Below are 21,080 nucleotides of genomic sequence, written 5' to 3'. Positions count from 1 at the left end.
GCTGGGCAGCTCCTGTTACAGCACATGAGGCTTCAGCTCCAACTCCCGATCACTTACCATCCACTCTGCTGCCTGCAGGTGGCTGTTCATTTTACCAGGTGGGCAGAGTGCATGGAAGGCAGCCTGGAGCTGGAGCCCTATAAACTGGGCCAGGAGCTGCCAAGATGCAACTTTGCACCCCTCATCCCTCCCTCCCCTGCCCACCCAGCCTAGCTGGGCATCTGCTTCCTGGCATGTGTCCCTATGGCTTCCCAACATCACCTGCTGCCCAGAACAGCAGGAGGAGAAGCTGCTGAAGGCAATGAGAGCTGAGAAGTATCTGAGCAGCAGCAGCCCCACCAGGAAACTGTGCTTGTGGCTGAGGCCAGGGCAGTGCTGTCTAGTGGGTGAGGGCAGGAGTGTGGTGTGGGCCTGCCCAGGTGGGAGCAGGTAGGGCTTAGCCCCATGTGGAGTACCACGGGGGCAGCCATGGGCCAGATGCAATCAATTGGTGGGCCAGATCAGTCATTTGCCAGGCCATATTTTGCCCCTGATTATTCCGATTTTCATATGTGCTAAGTTCAGCTGAGGGCGACACAAGGTATACAGTTGGGGTTCTGCTTCTAAGGCCAGTTCTGTATTAGTTTAGGTAGATCACAACGTACTTAAAATTTCATTACTCTAATGATATTTAAAGGAAACTGTATCTTGCGTTTCTCTCCCTTCATGTTTATTTTGGCTGTTTGTTAATTCTATTGTGCTTTGTTTTTAATATCAGTGGAGAAAACTCATCTGTTTTACACTATGGACATGCTGGAGCTCCGAATGATAAGACTATTGGAGATGGTGATTTGTGGTAAGTAAAGCATTGGGTTTATTTTAGCAGCAAAGAAACGATAAGGATCACCTACAGCATTGTATACATCTCTTTAGTTTGAGTAGTAAAGAGATGGCCATGTGAGGGTTAAGGCTCACATTTTTGGTCTATAGCTGTGGGAGGTCAAACATGAGCTGTTTTTGCTTATGTGTGGTGCTCTTTATTTCTCCAGAAGTTCTGGGATTTGGCATGAGAGGGAGGAGGCATGGGGGAGATCCGGTATTCAGACACCTTGTTCAGAGATAATTAGGTCTAGGGTTTTGGTTGGGAGCATTTCAGAGATAAAGGCCAATCTGCAAAATTTAGATCTTAGTTTGTATTCTGAATCTCGAGGCTGAGGTTTTGGATCTGCAGGTTAGTTCAGGCTGATAGCTGTACTTCATTGTGGTGAATTTAAGCATTAAATCATATTGAAACATACCCTAGATTTCTGAAATTGCTGCTGTGCATCCAGTCGTACCAGTCTGATGGTGAATTTTATTTAGAGTTATGTTTGTGAAAATTCTTTAGGAGGCCAAAGTCACCCCTGGTGTAAATCCATTCTCACTTCAGTGATTCAAGGAGTCTTTGTAAAAACCTCTCTAAAATGTCTTCTCAGACTATGCTTATTGCCATGTTGAAATCACTTGTAGAATTTCACAGCTCCCCAAATGTATCCAGTTTTCACATACATTAATGCAGTGGTTCTCAAACTTTTTAGACTCCAGGCACCACTCAGAATACCATCTCTTTGATTTCACTCGGGTTTTTTGACTAGAGAAACATAATAAAGCAGTTCTCCTGTTGCAAAGAAACTCAGAAGGACCACAGCAGGGCAGAATTCAACACTCTGAATTCCTATGTGAAATTTCTGGGTTTATCTTGTATATCATGTTTGGACACCTAATAGTATTCTGACATTGCTTTAATGACAGCTCTGTAGATACACAGTGCAAATAAAATCACTTAGTAAATGATGCAAATCAGAAGGTGCAATTTTATAAAATACAAAAGATGTGTGTACATGATTTTAACAAAGATATCTTTTACACTGTACATAACTAGGACAAGGGATTACATTCTCAAGGAGAAGTTTACCTATAATTAGTTCTGAGTGAGTTAGATATGAGCCTTACATGAGGAACATCTATTAGATAGCTCCCTACAGCATATGCAAAAGTTGTGCAGGTGTATAGTTTTGCAGTTGTTTGCAAAGGTGTTAAGGAAAACAAATTAATATTACCAAAAATAAGCTACAAATTTATTATAGAAGAGAATTGAGTCTCAGATGAAAAATATGCCTCTTTGGCTAATATTGTGGGCACTTCTGCAGATGCAGCAGAATGAACAAGGTAGGTAATTTCTTCATGAACAGGATATAAAAATTTAAACATGCATTAGACAAAAAAATGATATTGTGTATTGTCCTTGTCTGGCATGAAAGCCATTTAATACTATTCATAAAATTTATTGCTGTTCCATAGTTCTGGTTTGTCATCATCTCATATTAGAGGGTATGGCATAATACAAGAAGTTTATCATGTCTTAGGGGCTAATAGGATTAAGGAAGATATACGAGTATGATATTGTAGTAGCTAATCCATTATATCAGTGTTGTCCAAATGACAGTGTACAGCCCTTACAGAATCATAGAACAGCTACTGAAGAGTTCCCAAATGTTTTATCACATCCTACATTTATAATTCAGCTAAAAGTATTTTTAAAAGAGCAGGGCAAATATCATTGAGATTTCTAAGTCAGAGCCTCCTGGTTTATGACCCTTGCACATCTTCTGTGGCTGCTTGGTGAACTTCTAAAATACCTTCCTAAAGGCTGGTCTGAAGTCCATTGAAACCCAGAGAGAGATTTTCATTCTCTTCAGTGGACCTGAGATTCAGGTGAATTCGCTGGATCTTCTGAAGTTAAGTGATTTACAAACCCATCAATTTAATATAATTCCAAAAGACTGGGGTCCCTTTGGAAAATATGACCCCATGCTATAGTTGCCACAATTAGCGATCTGTTGGAACAGTCTCAGCAGAGACACGAAGATTGGTCTGCAGTTTGAATTACCTTCTGAGAGTGAATGCTGCTTCGCTATGAAGTAAATTTGTTCAAGTTTAGATTGGGTGTAGCTAATGCATGTTAGCTAATCCTCACTGAAACTCCCTTTTCCTTAGGCTGGCTGCAGTGTAACATTGTAAGCTCAGTGTTAACTGGTTGTGTTCTCACCTAAAGAGAAGACTGGCCAGTTACTCATGCTCCTAACCAAAGTGTTATTCTGCATCTTCATTAAGAGGAGTTTCCAGTTTAGGCCTCCGTAGCTCATGCATGTTAGCTAAATCCAACCTTAATCATGTTTCATAATCAATATGTAAATGAGGTTTGAGTAATGGGTAGGTCAGTAATTCTCATAGAGATCTTCCCTGATGCTTCTTATATTTCTTTTGTGACTAGAGGTTGTCAGTCTGTAGTGCCCTGTATAATCTGTTGTTTTGATGTGGAAGATCCTCACTAACAGGAGGCTGTCAGAGACGGTTTAACAGAGCTCTACAAAAATCATTTTTTAAACATGTGCATGCATCCCAAGGGCCATTGGGCAGTTTTGTAGGAAGCACTTTAAAAACTCTTAAGCTATCCTACTTCATCACAGTACAGCTTCTTATAGCCACAGGGAGCCTTGCTGTGTGCTGTTGCAAATTTGTAAGTTTTCATTTTGGAATAATTATTTCCTTAGGAGTTAAACAACACTGAGCAATACTTTTACCAATAGTTCTGCTTCAGTCATGGGCCTTTTTTGTAGACTGGTAGATAGAAAATGGTGCATACTCCAAGTGTGAAAATCCTCAAACATACAAAGAGTGTAATATTTTTACTCTAATATTGCTTTAAATTGTATTGACTGACTCCCATAGATTTTTTTTATTGGCTACTGGGAGCCCCCTGTTGGAAAAGTTTGGGAAGCCCTACAAAATAACACTTGAGCTTAGGGGGAAGATAGGGCATCTTCCTTGTTAGTTGGAGAGAAGTGGGAATGCCAGTGTATGGGTACTGGTGTATAGCTTGTTAAATTAATCTTACAAGATCTGAAGTACGCTTTGGAAAGAAAAGCAAGATTTGCATGAAATATTCTTCAGTAGATTTTTCCTTTTAAAAATCATTTGATTACTGTAGTTGTGTGTAAGTTACAAAAATGAGCTGTTCAATCTTATTACATACTAAACAGTACTAAAGTAAACATGCAAGTCAGTGAAGCATCTGAATCCTGAAAAACCTGATTTGGAGGACCCATTCTTTGGGTTCTGCATAACAACTAAGCACATGCGTTCTTTCTTAAATGCAGTTCATGATTAATGCTTTTTACATATATTCAGATGCACCATAAGGAAACACAAATTAAGTTTTGTTGTGTGACTTTTCTAGAGGGAAACCAGAACTGTTTGCAGTGTTACTTCTTTGGATTCTCCTGATTTATAAAATTAGCACAGTAGCAGGTTTGCATAAAGTATATGAAGTCATACATACAATCAATGTATTGTATTTTTTAGAGACATCTATATACTTTATAGATTGATACATTCATTTATAAACCAGCACATTACATTAGCTGTAAATATCACTATTACGGCAAACCAGCATTCCATATACATGTTCATATATTTTAAATTAACATCCACATGGTGAACAAGTAAATCAATATGGCCTGCCAGAAATAGCTATTTTCATAAAGCAAGCATATATTATTCATAGAGTCACAAAGGTCATGCAAGCAAACCAATAGGCTGACTTTACACACAAATCACTATCATACTTACAGTACTTTTTCATTTAAAATTTACTTTAAAATATATATTTATACCCAAAATGTTATCAAATCAATATATTACAAATGCAATCCACTGTGATAACACAAAGTCAAGTTAAGCTACAAAAACTGATTTTCTTGAATCATCTTCAACCCACAGCAGCATGAATAGAAATTGAGTTGAAGGCTAAAATTTTTTACATTATGCCAGGATATTGCAGCATTTACTTTGTCATAAAATATCTGCTATGCTTGTAGGTAGGCTGGGGTAATGATTTTGAAAGTAAAAAAGGGAAGGCATGAGCAAGGAGGATTGAGAGAGATGATTGTACAAAAAGGACTTGCAGCTGGCTTGGAGCTAGGCAAAAGCTCTTCTTCGATTCTGTAAATTTCACAATTTTTTCCTGCTCTATTCCAGATAAACCCAAGACCTTCTGAAGTTTTTTGCAAAAAACAAGCCCACCTAAGAATAGCCTGTAACCCAGATGGTCAGGGTGCTCACCTTAGGTGTAGGAGACCCATATTCAAATTTAGTATTCACACCAGTGACTAGAACTTCCCACATTCAGTGTAAAGAGCCAATAGCAAGGGAGTCAGGATATTCTAGAGTGAGTTTCTCTCTTCTCTTGGTTCTCCCCCATCCCTCCCTACACATGCACACACTTTGTATGAATAGTTAAATTTAATATTCATTAGACCAGGGAAGGAAGGAAAGAAAGAGATTGACTCTATGAAACAGTAATTGGGATACTCCCCAAGGATATGGGAAACTCTGGTTCAAGACCCTTCTCAAGTGAATCTCCTTCTCTCCTCTCTTCCTTTCTCCTCTCACTCTAGTTTTGATGAGAAATTCAACCCCGCAGCAGAGAAACCTTTTTCACTAAGTGTTCCTGTGAAACATTTCCATTTTCACAAGCTAGTGTTTTCCATCAAATAATCCCAAATTGCTGAATGTTGATCCTCCTGTGCATGTTTTTTTTCTTGTCTTACTGATGTTGTAGCCTGGGACACTGGGCAGTTTTGGGGAAAGGGGGCAACTGGCAAAAAAGGCTACGATGCAAGAGGGAGGGGAAAAATAGAAAGTTTAGAGTGAAGGAAGAAGCAACTTTTGGAAGGCAGTGGTGGCACCTAGTATAGTGAGGAAGAGATCCATTGGGCCCCAAATGTTCTGCTTACTGGGAGCCTAGTATACTGCGACCTGATGGCTAGGGACAGACGTTACACATAAACCAGTTTAAGTGATCAGAAACTGGTTTAAACCTGTAACAGAACTTAAGTTCAGTGCACATAAACCTGTTTCAAAATGACCAAAACCAGTTTGAGATAAACCTGGTTGAATCAGACTTAACTGATTGAACTCAAACTGGTTTATGCAACTTCTGTCTCAGACCCCTTCCTGGTTGAAGTTAAACCAGAGTCCCCCAGAATGCTCTTTGGGCTAAGCTGTGCTCTCTGTTCCAGTGGAGCAGGGCTGGTCATGCCCCTCTGCTCCCTAGCTGGGGCAGGGACAGTCGGGGCAGTGGCCTGGCCAGAGGCTGGCCCCAGACTGGATCAGGGAAGAGGTTTATTGCTCTATCCCCTGCCCTTCACCCGCTCTCTCTCTCTCCCCCCCCTCCCTTCCCCCATTCCACTAGCACAGACCTGCATGTCTCCAGCAGCAGGGATGTGTCAGTAGCTAGCCAGGTAGCTTGGAGTGAACTGGCCAGGGAGGGGGTATAATTCTCCCCTCCCTGTCCCACCAGCACAGACCCAAGCTGGGGTCTGCCTGGTGCTCCCCGCCTGCTGCTGTAGTGGTAGGGCATGGCCAGAGGCCAACCGGCACGGTCCCTGACGCAGGGAGGGAGGTTATTTTCCCTTCTATCCCGACTGCCCCCAGGGGACCGCAGTGGGATCCATCTGCCACAGCTGCCATTCACTCCCTGCTTGGGGCAAGCGGTGGGATAAGCCCCCTCATGCCCCCTACACCAGACCCTGGAGGGAGGGGGGAGTAACCCCCCTCCCTGCCCCCTTGCCTAAGGAGCCATGCTGGCTGGCCTCTGGCTGGGCCCCTGACCCTTAGGCAGGGGTCAGGGAAGGGGGTTATTTCCCCCCTCTGCCCCCAGGGGACCAGAGCAGGATCTGATAGCCGCAACCACCACCACTTGCTCCCTGCAGGGACGGAGTGGCAGAATAAGCCCCTTCCTGCCCCCTACACCAGACAGCAGAGGGAGGGGGGGAGTAACCTCCCTCCCTGCCCCCTCACCTAAGGGGCCATGCCAGTCAGCCTCTGGTTGGGCCCCTGACCCTGCCACTGGACCCTGGTGAGGTAGCAGCCCCTATTTTGGTGTCTGGGGAGTGCAAGCCTCCTCCTGGCGGAGGGCCCGTGAACGGGGGTCAGAGGTGCTGCAGACTGCTGAGCAGGTGGTGTGCAGGGCTCAGAGGGGAACTGACCTCCAAGCCTCCCTAGCGCTCGCCCCGTGCAGCCCACGGCAGCTCCCCCCACCTGCAGTGTGCCCCCACCCGCAGTGCGTCTCCCCTCCCCCTTCCAGGAAGAGGCTCACACTCCAGGACACCATGACAGGGGCTGCAGCCCCCATCAGGGTCACTTCCCCCTTGCTGCAGTGAGGGTTGGGCCAGAGGCTGGCCAGCATGGCCTCCTTAGTTGGGGGCCAGGGAGGGTGGGTTATCCTCCCCTCCCTCCAGTGTCTGGTGGAGGGGGCTTATTCTGCTGCTCCCTCCCTGCAGGGAGTGAGTGGTGGCAGTTGGGGCTAGCAGATCCCGCTGTGGTGCCCCAGGGGCAGAGGGGGGAATAACCCCCTTCCCTGCCCCCCACCTAAGGGGGCCATGCTGGCTGGCCTCTGGCACCGCCCCGGAGTGATGAGAAGAGAGTGGCCCTGATGGGGGCTGCTGCCCTTGTCATGGTGCCCTAGAGCGTGAGCTTTTTACCAGCAGGGGGGCCACGCTGCAGGTGGGGAGATCTGCTGCAGACTGTATGGGGCACATGGCAGTGGTGCTAGAGGGATTTGGGGAACTATGGTGCCCTCCGAGCCCCAGTGCTGCTGCCCGCCCCATGCAGTTTGTGGCAGCTCTGACCCCCGGTTTGCGGTGCGGCCCCCCCCTCCCCCCCACCAGGAAGAAGCTTGCACTCCCTGAACACCAAGACCAGGGCTGCTGCCGCGTCAGGGCCCTGCACCTTAGCTGCTCCAGCGGCAGGGTTGGGGGACCAGCTGGAGGCTGGCTGGCTGGGCCCCTTAGACGAGGGGGCAAAGAGGGGTTATTTCCCGTTCCCTCTGGCATCTGACAGAGGGGGCAGGAGGGGGCTTATCCTGCCACTTGCTCTGCGCAGGGAGTGAGCGGGACCTGCAGCAGCCAGGGCAGGCAGACCCCAGCTGTGTGGCAGGGTACAGGGGAGAATAACCCCCTCCCTGCCTCAGAGGCCATGCCAGCTGTCATTTATCTGCACCCGTCCCACAGTGCCTGGCAGACCCCTGTTCATGTCCATGCCAGTGGGACAGAGGGGGGAACTAAACTCCCCCCCCAGCTAGTTCACTTCGAGCTACTGCTAGGATGGCCATGGTCCCCAGCACAACTTCCCTGCAGCCGAGGGTGCGCTCTAACGCACCCAGGCACCCGGCCTGAGCCACTGCAGGCACATGCCTGCATTTCATGAATGTTTATTCACTTGCAAATTGGTTCAGTGTAGGCAGGTTAGACTAAATGTAAAGATTGAATCAATTTAGGCTCCGGCTTTTTGAATGTCTGTCCCTAGCCAATATGGACATTCCCTTTAACATGCAACAATGGGACAGGATAGAGTCTGACTCCTGTTTTGCCATTTGAGAACAAGCAAGATATTCATTTCCCATGCCGTGCTCCCATGCTTTCCATTCTTCCTTTCTCTCTCTCCATTGCACCCTATGATGTGGATAGGCACCTGTCCATGTGACTCTGTAGCCTGGCAACAGTCACAGATGGCATCATGAGCTTAACAAACCTTTTGAATCTAAAACTGTAAGAGTGAACTTTCACATTTTCACTTGAAATATCCAAAAGAATCAGTTCATCACATTCAATTAGTTGCATAGTATTTAGTAAAACATGCTCTTGTTGATTGCGGCTATTGTCAAGTTGCTAAAGGCTTTATTATGAATCCATTGGGGATTTTTAAAAATTGATCTGCTAGGTTCCTGCCACATTTGATAAATAGGAAAATGATCCTATAATTCTAATATACAGTGTGATGCCAATGCTTGTCCACATTTTTCATGCATATAGAAAATATACCTCAACCCCTCCCTGCTCCCAGTGCCACCCAAGAGAATGTAGCTGTTGTTTCTTGACACTGTTCTCTGTCTGCAGTTTAAGCTGCAGGTCCTTTTTATTTGCTGTTGATAAATGTGCCGTAGCACAACTTCAGCATTTAGGAAGCTAGGTATTTTTAGCCTTAAGCATTTGATAACGTTTTTAGGATTGCTTTATAGAATACTAAAAATAATATATTCTGCTTCAAGTGTTTGATATTTTTAACATTTTTAATCTATTCCATAGCTCACAATATTAACACGATGATCTTTCTAGCTTTTGACTCCAGAGACATTTGCAACTCCCCCGTCTAGCTTCATGTGTTTTGATGAATGGAATCGTGCGGATACCTTCTGAACGCTAACTCCTAGGGAAGCTGGCTGGAGTTTTGTATGCTTGAGGTCTCCGGGACTAGGCTCTGACTGCAAAACAGATGACTGAAGAGGGTTATATAGAAGGTGCTTGCCAGCCCTGGAGTAAATCCAAGGGTGTAATTCATTAGGCGGACTCAGGTGAAATCATAAATAATGAGAGTGCAGCATCAACCACTTATGAAGTGCAGCAGACCTGAGAGAGAAAATGTTAACCTTGTATTCTCTCCAGGGCTATATATTATTTATAATAATAAAATTAACTTTAAAAGTTTAAATGGGGGAATGTTGGAGTTTCTGGTGATATTTTTTCCTTTTATTTGACCATTTTTAATGTGTTCAATGTTCAGCTCACTGATTTTAATGAAAGTATTAGAAAGAGCTATAATATCTTTCATGAAGAAGGCTGCTGTCCTGTCACACCACTTCATTGCCGTCATTAAGCAGCTACTTCCATGCCCTTTTACTGATGTCAGTAAAATAATCAAGGCTTTATAGCATTTAGATTTCAGCATTTAAGCACTAAATACAGAAGTTTTATTAATGCTATAAACTCAAATAACAGTTTTTATCCTAAGTATCCCAGCATGAAAACACATCCTTGGCATAATTTATCTATCTATTTAGACATTTTAAATATGCCATCTTTATATAACCTAATACTAATTATTCATTTAGTCAAATTGTAGTAGAAGATAGGAGCAGTGTGGAAAGCAATCTTGTGCTGCAGAAAAGAAATTATTGTGCTAATTTAAATCTGAATATACAGCAGGAACATTCTGTTCATGATGGTTTTATTAATGTTTTACTTTTAAAGCATCAGAAAACTATTTTTAAAGCATCAGAAAACTATTGGCATCAGAAGGCACCAAAACAGTTTGTCTTCTAGAAGAAAATCTTGCCATAGATGATGCATGCAGACAGATTCTACCTTGCTGGTGTTAGCAGCATTTTGCAACCAGAACCAAAGTGAAGCCTCCAGACTCCACATGTGTTTTGCATATAAATATGCTTTTATGCAGGGGTGCAGTGGTGTGGTAGTACCCCCGTTTCACATGACACCGTGGAAGCAGCAGCCAAGAATTCTGCCCCCTTCCTTTCCCTCCGTGCTCAGCAACATATCCCCTACCTTACCCTCCTTGACAACAGAGGCAGTAGGCAGGTTCATCCTCCCTACCTGGTTCCCAGCCTACCCAGGAGCAAACTCAGGGAGGCAAAACCTGCTTACCGCTGCCACCACTGCCCCTGTCCCTACCCAAACCTGGCTTCTCATGCAGCTTCTATGCAGCCCCAACCAGAGTGGAGCAGGAATCGTTGGGTAGCGGGACGGTCCAGAGGTGGAAATAGAGCAGGCTCTGGAGCTCCCCCTGTTCCTGGATCAGCTAGGGACATTGGCAGTGGTGGGTAGGCAAAGGGACATGCTGTTGAGCAGGGAGAGGAAATTCTTACTTGCTACCAGTCCCCGGCTGCTGCTATCACAGCAGGGCCTGCCTCTCCCAGTATGTGGTGGGGAGGGGAGGCTTCAGACGTATGGGTGCAGCCACCCTTGAAGTGCTGGTAGTTATTCCCACACTCCCCTTTTTTAAAGTCCTGGATCTGTCTATGTTTATACATAATAAAGCTTTCATTTATACCTTTCTAAATTTAATTGCATTTCCCCCTTTATTTCTGGTGTTTTTGTTTTTCATAGCTTTTTGTTTAAAAATGCCTGTCTTAATTTACCCACTAATATTTCCATCAACTGTCAATCCAGAAATTATGGTTTTTACTAATGACTTTTAAAGTTCTGCTATAGAGCTTGCCAGTAAAATAAGAGAATTGGCAGGATGAGTAGAATGAATAAAGGAAACATTGCACTTCATGTAATTAAATGGATCTCTGTAAATGCCTGGTAAAACATATGGGACCATATTAAGACACCTTGAATAATATAGCAAAAATTAGATCATGAAAATTGATGCATTTTTGCTTATACCAGCTGAATCCTTCTAAACAGAGTACAGTTAACTTTGTAAATTAGGCATACATTCTTTTTAGACATAAGAAGATACACTATAGGCTCCTAATATTAAAACAATACCAGAATATTTTTGCCTAAATAGCCGCATTCCCATGAGCAGGGGCATGTTGTTTCTGTGGGGGGAAAAAAGCAGTGGCACAAATTTGTGCCTCTGCTTTTTGCCTTGGCTCATGCCTCTGCACATGGGGTTGGTGCAGGGAAAAATGCTCTGGGTGGGGTAGGAGAGGCTGGGCCCAGCACCAAGGCTGGCCCCAGCAGCCTTACCTGGGATCCTGGGGGACTCCTGGAGCTACAGTGGCAATCTGGGTGCACAGAGCCTGGCTGGCAGCCAGTGTAACTCTGGCTGACCTGGCTCTGGTTGTGGGTAGTGCACACTGCCACCATATGTCCCACCCCACTTCTTTCAGGACTGGGATTTTTGACACCAGGATCTCCTGGTATCAAAAAAAACCCCTCTGCTGTGCTGCAAATTTGCAATGCAGTGAGCACCTGCATGTGTGGCATATGTGGCTTGCAGTGCCACAGACTGTACATGCACGCTTGTCTAGATGCACCCCATATGTACTGAATTTATAGTGCATCAGATTATTTTAAAAATTACACAAAATAAATGTATTACAATTTGTGAACAGACAGACACCCATCCTTCCCCTGTCAGTGAAAGTGAAGATAAAACACATCTATATTGTTTGGAGGATTGAGCTACTGTCATTTGCTTAAGGAAAACAGCGGGAGTATCTTGTCAGGTTTTCATCCCAATGGAGAAAGATAAACTTTAAAAATGGATATATTAAAGAGGTAGGTAAAGTTACATTGCCATTAGTTTTTCAAAGCTTCTTTCAGAAGTGGTATTGCTTTGTATTTTTAGTGCTACAACATGAATGCCACACATTATAAACCAAAATCATTTTGTCCAGATGGGGGCAATGTTGTATTAGAAAGTGAGATCCTACCAATCCTTTTGTATCAGATAACTTTGCCCCAAAACTTTCATTATTTGACATTAATGGAGTTTATTTTAAAAGACCAAAGTATATAGTCTAAAAATAGTTTAAGATAACTGTAAAATCCCCAAACTTGAAAATTTCAGAGATAAAAGATTACTAATATTATATAGTCAAACAAAGTATACTTGGCCTTGTGCACTTTTATGAATTTCGAAGTTTGTATAAAAGCTTATTTATTGAATAAATAAGTAAATATGATGGACTGTTAACCTTTTTGAAACTATTTTTGTTACTAGTTGCTGTTGTGTTTTGGAAGGTAATATGAAGAAATAAGTTTGCTTACAGAAGCGCAGGCTATGTTTCTTTAAAAATTCTTTCCTTGAAATCGTTTAATGTAATCTGCAATACAAGTTTACATTTTTTATTAAAATTGTTGAGTTGTTTTTCATTAGAGCATCTGGACTACGTTAATTTTATCAATCCACAACATCTCAATTTGTATATACATTTAAAAAAAAAACTATTTCACGTAACTATTGAATTTATTTCCTTCTTTGATTTAACTAGTTTTCTGTTCATACTGGATAATCCACCTTCTGCATTTGAATACTGCTTATAATGTACACATATTCTACCCAAACCAAAGGTCGCTAGTAATAATGTGCTTTTACTATAAAAAGTTTGTGTTTTTTTTTAAATGAAACTTTTTTTTTTTTTTTTTACTTTTCCTGTTTTAATGTAATTGTCTTCTAGCCATATCAGGTTAATTTGTTTAGTTCTTTTCCCTTGTTTAATTATTTTTTTCCTGCATTTTTATAGAATCTTTCATATTTATTTTTACTCTAAGTAAGAAAAGAGTTGCACACATAGTAGAGACCTGATGCTATTGGGAAGGTGTCTGAGGCCTCATCCTACTAAATAAAACAATTATTTTAAAATATTTTAAATGCTCAAAAAAATAAATGTTCCTCTTGATTAATACAAATGTGTTCAAATTATGTGCAAAATATTCTTTGAAATAGCTCACTGCTTACTGTGTTTCCTAGTTTGGTGTCAGAAATTTTAACCAACAGTAGTTTTGAAGCGCACAGATATGGCAGAGTATAAATCTAGGTGCAGATTTTGCCTGGCAGTTAATCAGGTACACAATTCAGAGGGAAGGTGCATAGAGTCTCTAGCTTTTCCCTTGCACATCCTACCCCAAATACCAATCGCTACACAGGGCAGGGTTGGGAGTCCTATCATGGCTGACAGAATCGCCCATCACCTGCAGCCCAAGTGCAGTTTGTAAAGCTGCAGTCTTCCACCCTGCCCCACACTTTGGGCTAGGGTTAAATGGCTCTCTGAAAGAAACATTGCCCATTTTCAGTGGTATTCAGTTGCAGGCAGATATTTTTATCTTGAGGTGCTGCCATGAAGATTAGTCTCTGTTTCCCAATAGGCAACAATGCACTCTCCTCTGGCTGGCCAGATAGCACTTTTGGCTCATGAATGTTCAGCCCTATTGTTCTAAATTACTGACTACTGCATTGATTAGTACATGCTTGGCTTGCTCATTTAGCCCCATCTGCAGAAAGACTGGTAACTTGATTTGTCATCTTGCAGCATATATGTATATGTAGTATATAGTAGTTTCTGCTTAACAGATTTATTTGGAAGCTGACAGAATTAAGTAACTCTGGGATTGCCTGTTTCAAAGCCAAGAACAATCATGAGACGTGTCAAAAATGAAGTATTGCTTTATGAGTAGTCTGACACTGGCTCACTTCTACCCATGGCACAAGTTGGAAGTACTGACCTTCTGCATATTTATGAGGGTTTGATAGTATTTACAGTAAAAATCAATAATCAAAGGTCTGCCGTTTCACCCACTTCTGCGATCACCAGTAGTTGCACAGCCCACGTAGACACACAGGCCAAAATGTGCAAACTTAAATGCTGAAAGTTAGACACCCCAAATTTAGACTTTAGCACTAAAGAAAACAGGCTGACCTATTGTACTGAATAAACATGGTACTGAATGTATGCAACTTAGAAGGAACTGGGAGTGTGCAGTATATCTGGAAATAGATTCCTTGTATAGGTGCCTACTATGAGTTAAATGCAAAGCGGGTGTTTCAGAGCAGTCAGTGAATCTTTCACTTTGTACAGTAATTTTCTAGTGTTATCATTGGATCAGAATCAATGGGGTGATACCTCAGTTTGATGGAGAGACAGCCAGGTTTCTTCTTGGTCTCTTGCTTTTCTATCTGCTGCTGCTGGACATGCTCATGCTATGCCAGTCGGTCAGTCACAGCAGTGGAGCTCAGGAGTTTGCCATTTCAAAATGGAGAGTTAGAAATGTCAGGAATTCAGCCTTAGTGCAGTCAGGTGCAAGAGAGAACACTGGCACTCCGCCTCCTGCAGCTTCTCATGCCACTACCGTGGCCACACTCTGTCACCAGCAACTAGAGACACCAGCAGTAACTCCCACCCCACGGCATGTTGTCTGTAGAGCTGCCCTATTACCCTACAAAGCTTCAGCTGTGCAAGATGCCTGGGCTCCACACCAGAAGTTGGGTGCAGTAAGCTTACCAAGGTGGCTGCAAAGTTAGGACCTGCAGCATGTGACCACTGCAGCTCTACCAGACATGGTAAACAGGAGAGTTATTTCATTTTAATATTGGTTTTTATTTTTTTTAAATCACAAGCTTTTATTTTCTGATAGGTCTATAACAGAGAAACATTCAAAGCCAGGTAAATACTGTACCAAGTACAAACTTTCACATGTTAGGTGTGAAAAAGAATGACCAGAGTAAAGCAGCGACTAGTGACATTATTCTTAGCTTCCAACACTCTGAAGTGGTGACCAGAGTGGGGCTTTGAATTCACGCTTCATGAAATGAAACTGAATTTCCAAAACTTGTATTTTATTCAAATAGTTGTGGAAGAAAGGAGGAACTTCTGTATTCTGTAGCCATATTGGAAATAGGGGGAACTTTAAGAGATTGCCTTGGTACCTGCTGCTTTTGACACCTCTCTCCACAACCCACAAGCGATGCTGCTCCTGCTCCACGAAACCACACTTTCTCCATTCCTTTCACAGAACTAAAGTTTCAGTCGCACAGTTAGGAGCTGCATGGCTGGGGAAGCTGGTTACCACCTACCATTTCTGTGCTCTCCTGAACCTTCCCCATTGGGGTCACATACAATCTTCTCTTCTTCGGTATCCTGGCTCTTTGGCAGCTTGTGTTCTCTGCTTCACTAAGCAGACGCTGGTCAAAGTGGAGCGTCTGGCCCGGAAAACCTTATCGAGCTATGTGGGACTTTACCCTCGGCTACTTTAATTCTTTTTTGTGGTTTGGGATGTTATCTTACTAGTGTTACTTCTTTATCAATATTTTCCAGCCACTCAGGATTCTACTGAATGAAATAGAGTATGTCACATTTAACTCTGTATTCTCTAGCTTATGGCAGTCATACTGCAACTCCACCTCATATTCTTTTAGGGACTGTTTTACATACCTTTCTTCCAAACACCACTGTTTAGTTTTAATGTATCTAAGAAAACAGGCGGGGTAGGTGCTAATTGGTGGATGGACTGATAACCAGTTCTTTAATTCTTGATGTTGCTTTCACTTGAAAACATTCAGGCAATAAAGCCAGTGGTTCGGTTGGTATAACTGTTATAACTAGAACTGTTACTGTAATAGTTTGCACAATCCTCAACTGTGAATGAGCTGCATTTTGTACAAGGAGAGAGAAGCCATTATGTCACCAGTCCTAAGACCAGCCTGAAGTCAGTTTGTCCTCTTGTGCGACAATATCTCTGCTCTAAATTGTATTAACTATTAATGGTCCCTGAGGTTTTGTTTTAACCAGGTGTAGATTGCTGAAGTGCAGCAGTACTCTGACCATACAGTTGTACAACAAGGGCCATTCCTGCAAACCCAGCCATCCCGGGGTGTGGGTAGCAACTTATGTTTCTAGCCTGTGCTTTCTCACCAATTACAGTCTGGGTAAGATTTTGTCCAAGCAGTGCATGGTCTTCAGTGGGTCCGAACAAGGTTTAATTGATGTTTAACTAGAATAAAATCCATCTGCGCTTTGTAGCTGTGTTGGCTCTTTAGTTTTAACACTACAGTAAACAACAATAATTTGTTCTTGCATGGAACTTGAGGCCATCCAACTCAAATAAAGTCGGTTTCTCAGTAAGGTGATTGTTTTTCTGCAGTAACTCTTTGAAGTAAAATTTGACCTAACCTTTTTAGACAGAAGCCTAGGAGACCTCATCTCATGGATAGGTCAGTTGCTGGCTTGTGTTTGGTTGTTAACAAATCATAAGAATTGTTATGATACTTCAACTAAAGATGACATTGCTTCACTTTATAATATCCCATTTCTGCCACAGCTGGCTTCATTGCATGGCAGATTAAAATGATTTTTACAATCAAAATGTCAGAGCGCCTATAAACCTAACACATTTGTTTAGAAGAAGATGTTGCTTTCATTCAATAAATATCTCTGGCAGTCTGTGTAGATAAAAGAATGCTGGCCATTTACATTTTATAGCTTACATATATAAACTAATGCCAAGTGCTCTGCAGTCCTCAGAATCAAAGATTCAGAATCAATATAAGTGCAGTATCAAACCACTGCATATTTTGTCGGGATCTGAAAGCAAAAATATAATTCTGAATGTACCCTTGTAAAAGTATGCTGAGAAAGTCGTAAGGGCTATGTCTTTGTTCATCTTTTCAGTTCACTGAGCCTAATGAACCAAGTAGTCATTGTTAATTCCATAGTAAGTAACGAAGATAATTTTCCGTCATATAAATGACATAGGGCCCAAAATTCCCTTCAAAGACAACAGGACTTACTAAGATGTTCTTTGAATGTTTTTTCCCCTGAACAGAATATGTACCTACATAGAATGTGGAGAGCTTAGATTAGTGCTTCTCAGTTGTGCCTAGGACCTTCTAAACTTCTACTGAATGACTGAAAGATTTCATAGAAGAGAAGATCTGTTAGTTCCTTCCTACATGTCATTCTTGCAGAGTTTGACACAATCCATTTGCATGCTGCTTTTGGACTTACTGTTCATGTTCAAATTAATTTTAAATTGTGATGTCAGGATTTTTTGTCAATGAAAAGTGAAATGTTCTTAATGATTTTTGAAGGTTACTGGTAAAACAGATGTAGAAGGTAGTCTACCTTCTGTTTGACCTTATTGGCTAACATTATATTGCTGATACATACCAATTCAGTCTGTCAGTAAAGCACCTGAAAGGTTATCTGATTTTTCTCATACTTTGCATTGTCCAGATTTAGTTAATAATGTTGACATTATTTTGCAATGTGTGAGGGCAGGGAGATTATAAAGTACATGAATAGAGAACTAGCACCAGCATGGGGAGTTCTGAAAATTAAACAGTGGAGTTTGTGTAAGTTGGTGACTTTGTCCTTGCTTCCCAAAAGTCTTGTATTTGGCTTCTATTGCTTATTATTTCTGAAAGGAATAATTTAAAAACCATCTGGCCAAAAACTAATAGGGAATAGTAAGAAGGCAAAACCAACATTGGAACTTGAACCCAGTGACCATGAGCTACCATTGCATACCGCATGATTTCACCCCAGAGAAGGTCAGGTAGGGTGTTCATTGCTTATCCTTTCTAAAGTGTCATGCCAAGCAAGGTTAGCTGTAATTTCTTCAGAGGAACCTCAGCAGGCAAAGATTTCAGTCAAATCAGTTAATCAACCAGGCACTCAATCATGCATACTCTACTCGGTAGTTTGGTACTGTTGGAGTGATGTAGCTATGATTGTCCAGGGATTATGCAAGAGGCAAGAATTTTTGTTGGTGATTTCTTTTATTGGACCAGCTGCATCGTTGGGATAAAGCCGGACAAACTTGTGAATGCAAGACATGGCGGACCTGATGAAGACTGCCTTGCTTTCGAAAAGATGTCTAACTTTACCCCAACCATGCAGCTGGTCCAGTAAAAGATGTCACCCACAAACCTCTTTGCCTATTCTAATGAGTAACAATCACTTTTCTGACTGAACTGCCCATTGAAGACTCGTACTAAATGTGTGTTTGGTGGTGATCATAGATTCATAGATGTTAGGGTCGGAAGGGACCTCAATAGATCATCGAGTCCGACCCCCTGCATAGGCAGGAAAGAGGGCTGGGCTTAGATGACCCCCGCGTAAGGGAGCGCACCACCTCCCTTGGGAGCCTTCCAGACCCTGGCCACTCTAACTGTGAAGAAGTTCTTCCTAATGTCCAGTCTAAATCTGCTCTCTGCTAGCTTATGGCCATTATTTCTTGTAACCCCCAGGGGCGCCTTGGTAAGTAAAGCCTCACCAATTCCCTTCTGTGCCCCCATGATGAACTTATAGGCAGCCACAAGGTCGCCTCTCAACCTTCTCTTGCGGAGGCTGAAGAGGTCAGGTGCCCTAGTCTCTCCTCATAGGGCTTGGCCTGCAAGCCCTTAACCATCATGGGCAACCTTAGCCACATTTGCCTGGACAGATGTAAACCAGGTACAAGCAAACCTATTTTTGTTTTAAAGGAAGAAAAATTGGAAGCTTTGCATGTGATAACTGTTGTCTGACCCATTGATCCTTTTTTGACTATTTAGACTTATTGAAAAGAAGCAGAAAAATGTTCATTTGGCATAACTCATTTGTTTAATAAGCAAAGTGTATCATTTATAGAATTGTGCAGTGGATATTTCTCTTGAGTGAAAATTCAGCTTTTAGGGATTTTTGGTATGTTACTGTACATGAAATGATCTTTATAGAGTGGACTGTAGATCTTAGGATCCCTTGTAGGGCTAAATATCGTAGGCATACACTTGTACATAAAATGTTTTATGCAGTTATACTTGGTAACTGTATAAATATTAGTAAGTAGTCAATTACACACGATCCTGGTACTTGCATTTATCATATGTGCAGCTATATACAAACTTGTGGATGTGCCTTAAAAATATGCCTCCTATTTTCTCCGTTGGCACCTAATGTTGAATTTGAGTAATAGTAGGTGAAATTAATTTGAGGAGCTTGTTTCTAGAATCGCTTTTCAGTGGCTTTAGAGAAGAACTGTAATTCACAAATGCATTTATACCTGGAAGAAATATATTTGGCCATTTATTTAACCTGGCAAAAGAAGTTATAAAACCAGGATCTTTTCAGACTTAGGTTAATTTCCTACAACAGAGATGATATTTCAGATTGTTTCCCATGGCTCAGGAGGCCCCCTGGCCATTCAGCATTAACTGATGGATAAATACCATCTGTCCCCCATAAAAGCAGAAGTAATTCCCAGATGTATAATTTACTGTGAATATGTTTTCACGGAACTATCTAGTGTGGATGATCTTCTTGCCCTAAGAATACCTAGTCTCTGGAAGACATTCCACTTATAAGAGGTCATCCAACCTATGCAAATTGTATTACCTGATATTTACCTTTTATCCCAGTGTACCTTTTACCTCGTGAGGTTCCATTAATCAGTCCCAGAGTAACCCTATCATTATCAAAATCCAAACTTCTTTATTAGTATTTTATGCTGGCTGTGACTTTTTAATAGGCTTAGGAAAACCAGTAATATTAAAAACAGCTAGCCTTATGTTTTTGGTTACTTTGATTATATTCTGTATTTAAATCATAAGTGCCTTTAATTGAACCTTTTAGTCTGTGGGGGAAATTATGGAATATCTTGTAACTGTAATTAAGCTGCATCAGGGCAGCCTTGTTTCCACAAACAAAGTGAAGATTAACCTTAGACTTTAGAACGTGACTATGTAAGTACTCAAATGTTTTTAACTTTTTGAGGAAGGAGATCTATAAAGTTTTGTAAGAGTTTAAGTGGCTAAAAATATATTAAATTATATTGTTATCATTTATTAGGCCCCTCACTGATGTTATACTTCAGTAATTAACTGGTTAATCACATCTTAAGTAGTAACCTGGCCACATGTTCATTCAATTTAATGGTGTAATAAAATAGGGAATAAGCCACAAAGTTATTACACAAAATATGTATAACAACTTTCTGGCTGGTTCCTGTCACACCTTAAATGAAACTTCTGTGCTTCAGAGGTTGAGAGCTCTGGTTGGCTGGTGTCCCAGCCAGGGAAGCACATTGGAGCCCTTGAGTCCTGCATGCCTCCCTGGCTGGGAGCCTAAGGCAGCTGATCAGGCTACCTGCCAAGGGAGTGCATGGAGCCCTTGGCTCACTGTGCTGTCCCAGCTGGGAGTCCCAATCAGCTGACAGCCCCCTCCAGCCTCGGGTATGCATTGGAGCCAAGGGCTCCATGCACTCCCTCCACTGGGAGCCCCCATCCCAGGCTCCCCTTGCTTCTGCAATATGGAGCACAATGGGTCCTGATGCAAGATCCCACCATCACACTTCCTGCCATGCACGTGTGGCATGGCAGGAAGTGCAATTGTTAGGATCATGCATCAGATTCCATGGCATCTTTATTTTAACGTCTGTCAACAGCCTTAGACGTAAGTAGAATAAATCACAAGCAAATGCAGAAATCTAGAGAAACAGTGAGGGAAACCATGTTAACCAGAGTCTCCCCTTCAACCCATCTGGTAGGACTTTTATGTAGAAGCTGTTCTGTCCAGTAGAAATGAGCCTGAACTGTGAGCCAGACTTCACCACTGTTGAGGTGAAGTGGTAATCTTTCAGTTTGGTTTTGCTACATCTGTAATAATGGCAGGTTTTGGTATTTAGAAAAGCCCATTTAACTATAATGTGTGGGACCGACTTCTTGTCTCTCTTGTCTCTTGTGTGGTTTTCTAATTTTTCAAGAAATATTTTTCT

The 21,080-nt window shown here is 42.2% G+C and overlaps 1 protein-coding gene across 1 annotated transcript in view; it reads left to right on the top strand.

The window, feature by feature from the left end:
- The window catches only part of PEPD (peptidase D), a 221,878-nt gene that overhangs the window by 149,158 nt on the left and 51,640 nt on the right, over positions 1–21,080 (top strand). The window contains exon 11 of the mRNA XM_006016614.2: positions 758–835. Coding sequence (XP_006016676.1) covers positions 758–835 — 78 coding nt within the window. The remainder of the gene's footprint in view (positions 1–757; positions 836–21,080) is intronic.

The sequence above is a fragment of the Alligator sinensis genome, unplaced genomic scaffold (genome assembly GCF_000455745.1).
Source record: "Alligator sinensis unplaced genomic scaffold, ASM45574v1 scaffold170_1, whole genome shotgun sequence".
In the NCBI taxonomy this organism is placed as follows: domain Eukaryota; kingdom Metazoa; phylum Chordata; order Crocodylia; family Alligatoridae; genus Alligator; species Alligator sinensis.
This window is presented reverse-complemented; position numbering and strand designations above follow the sequence as displayed.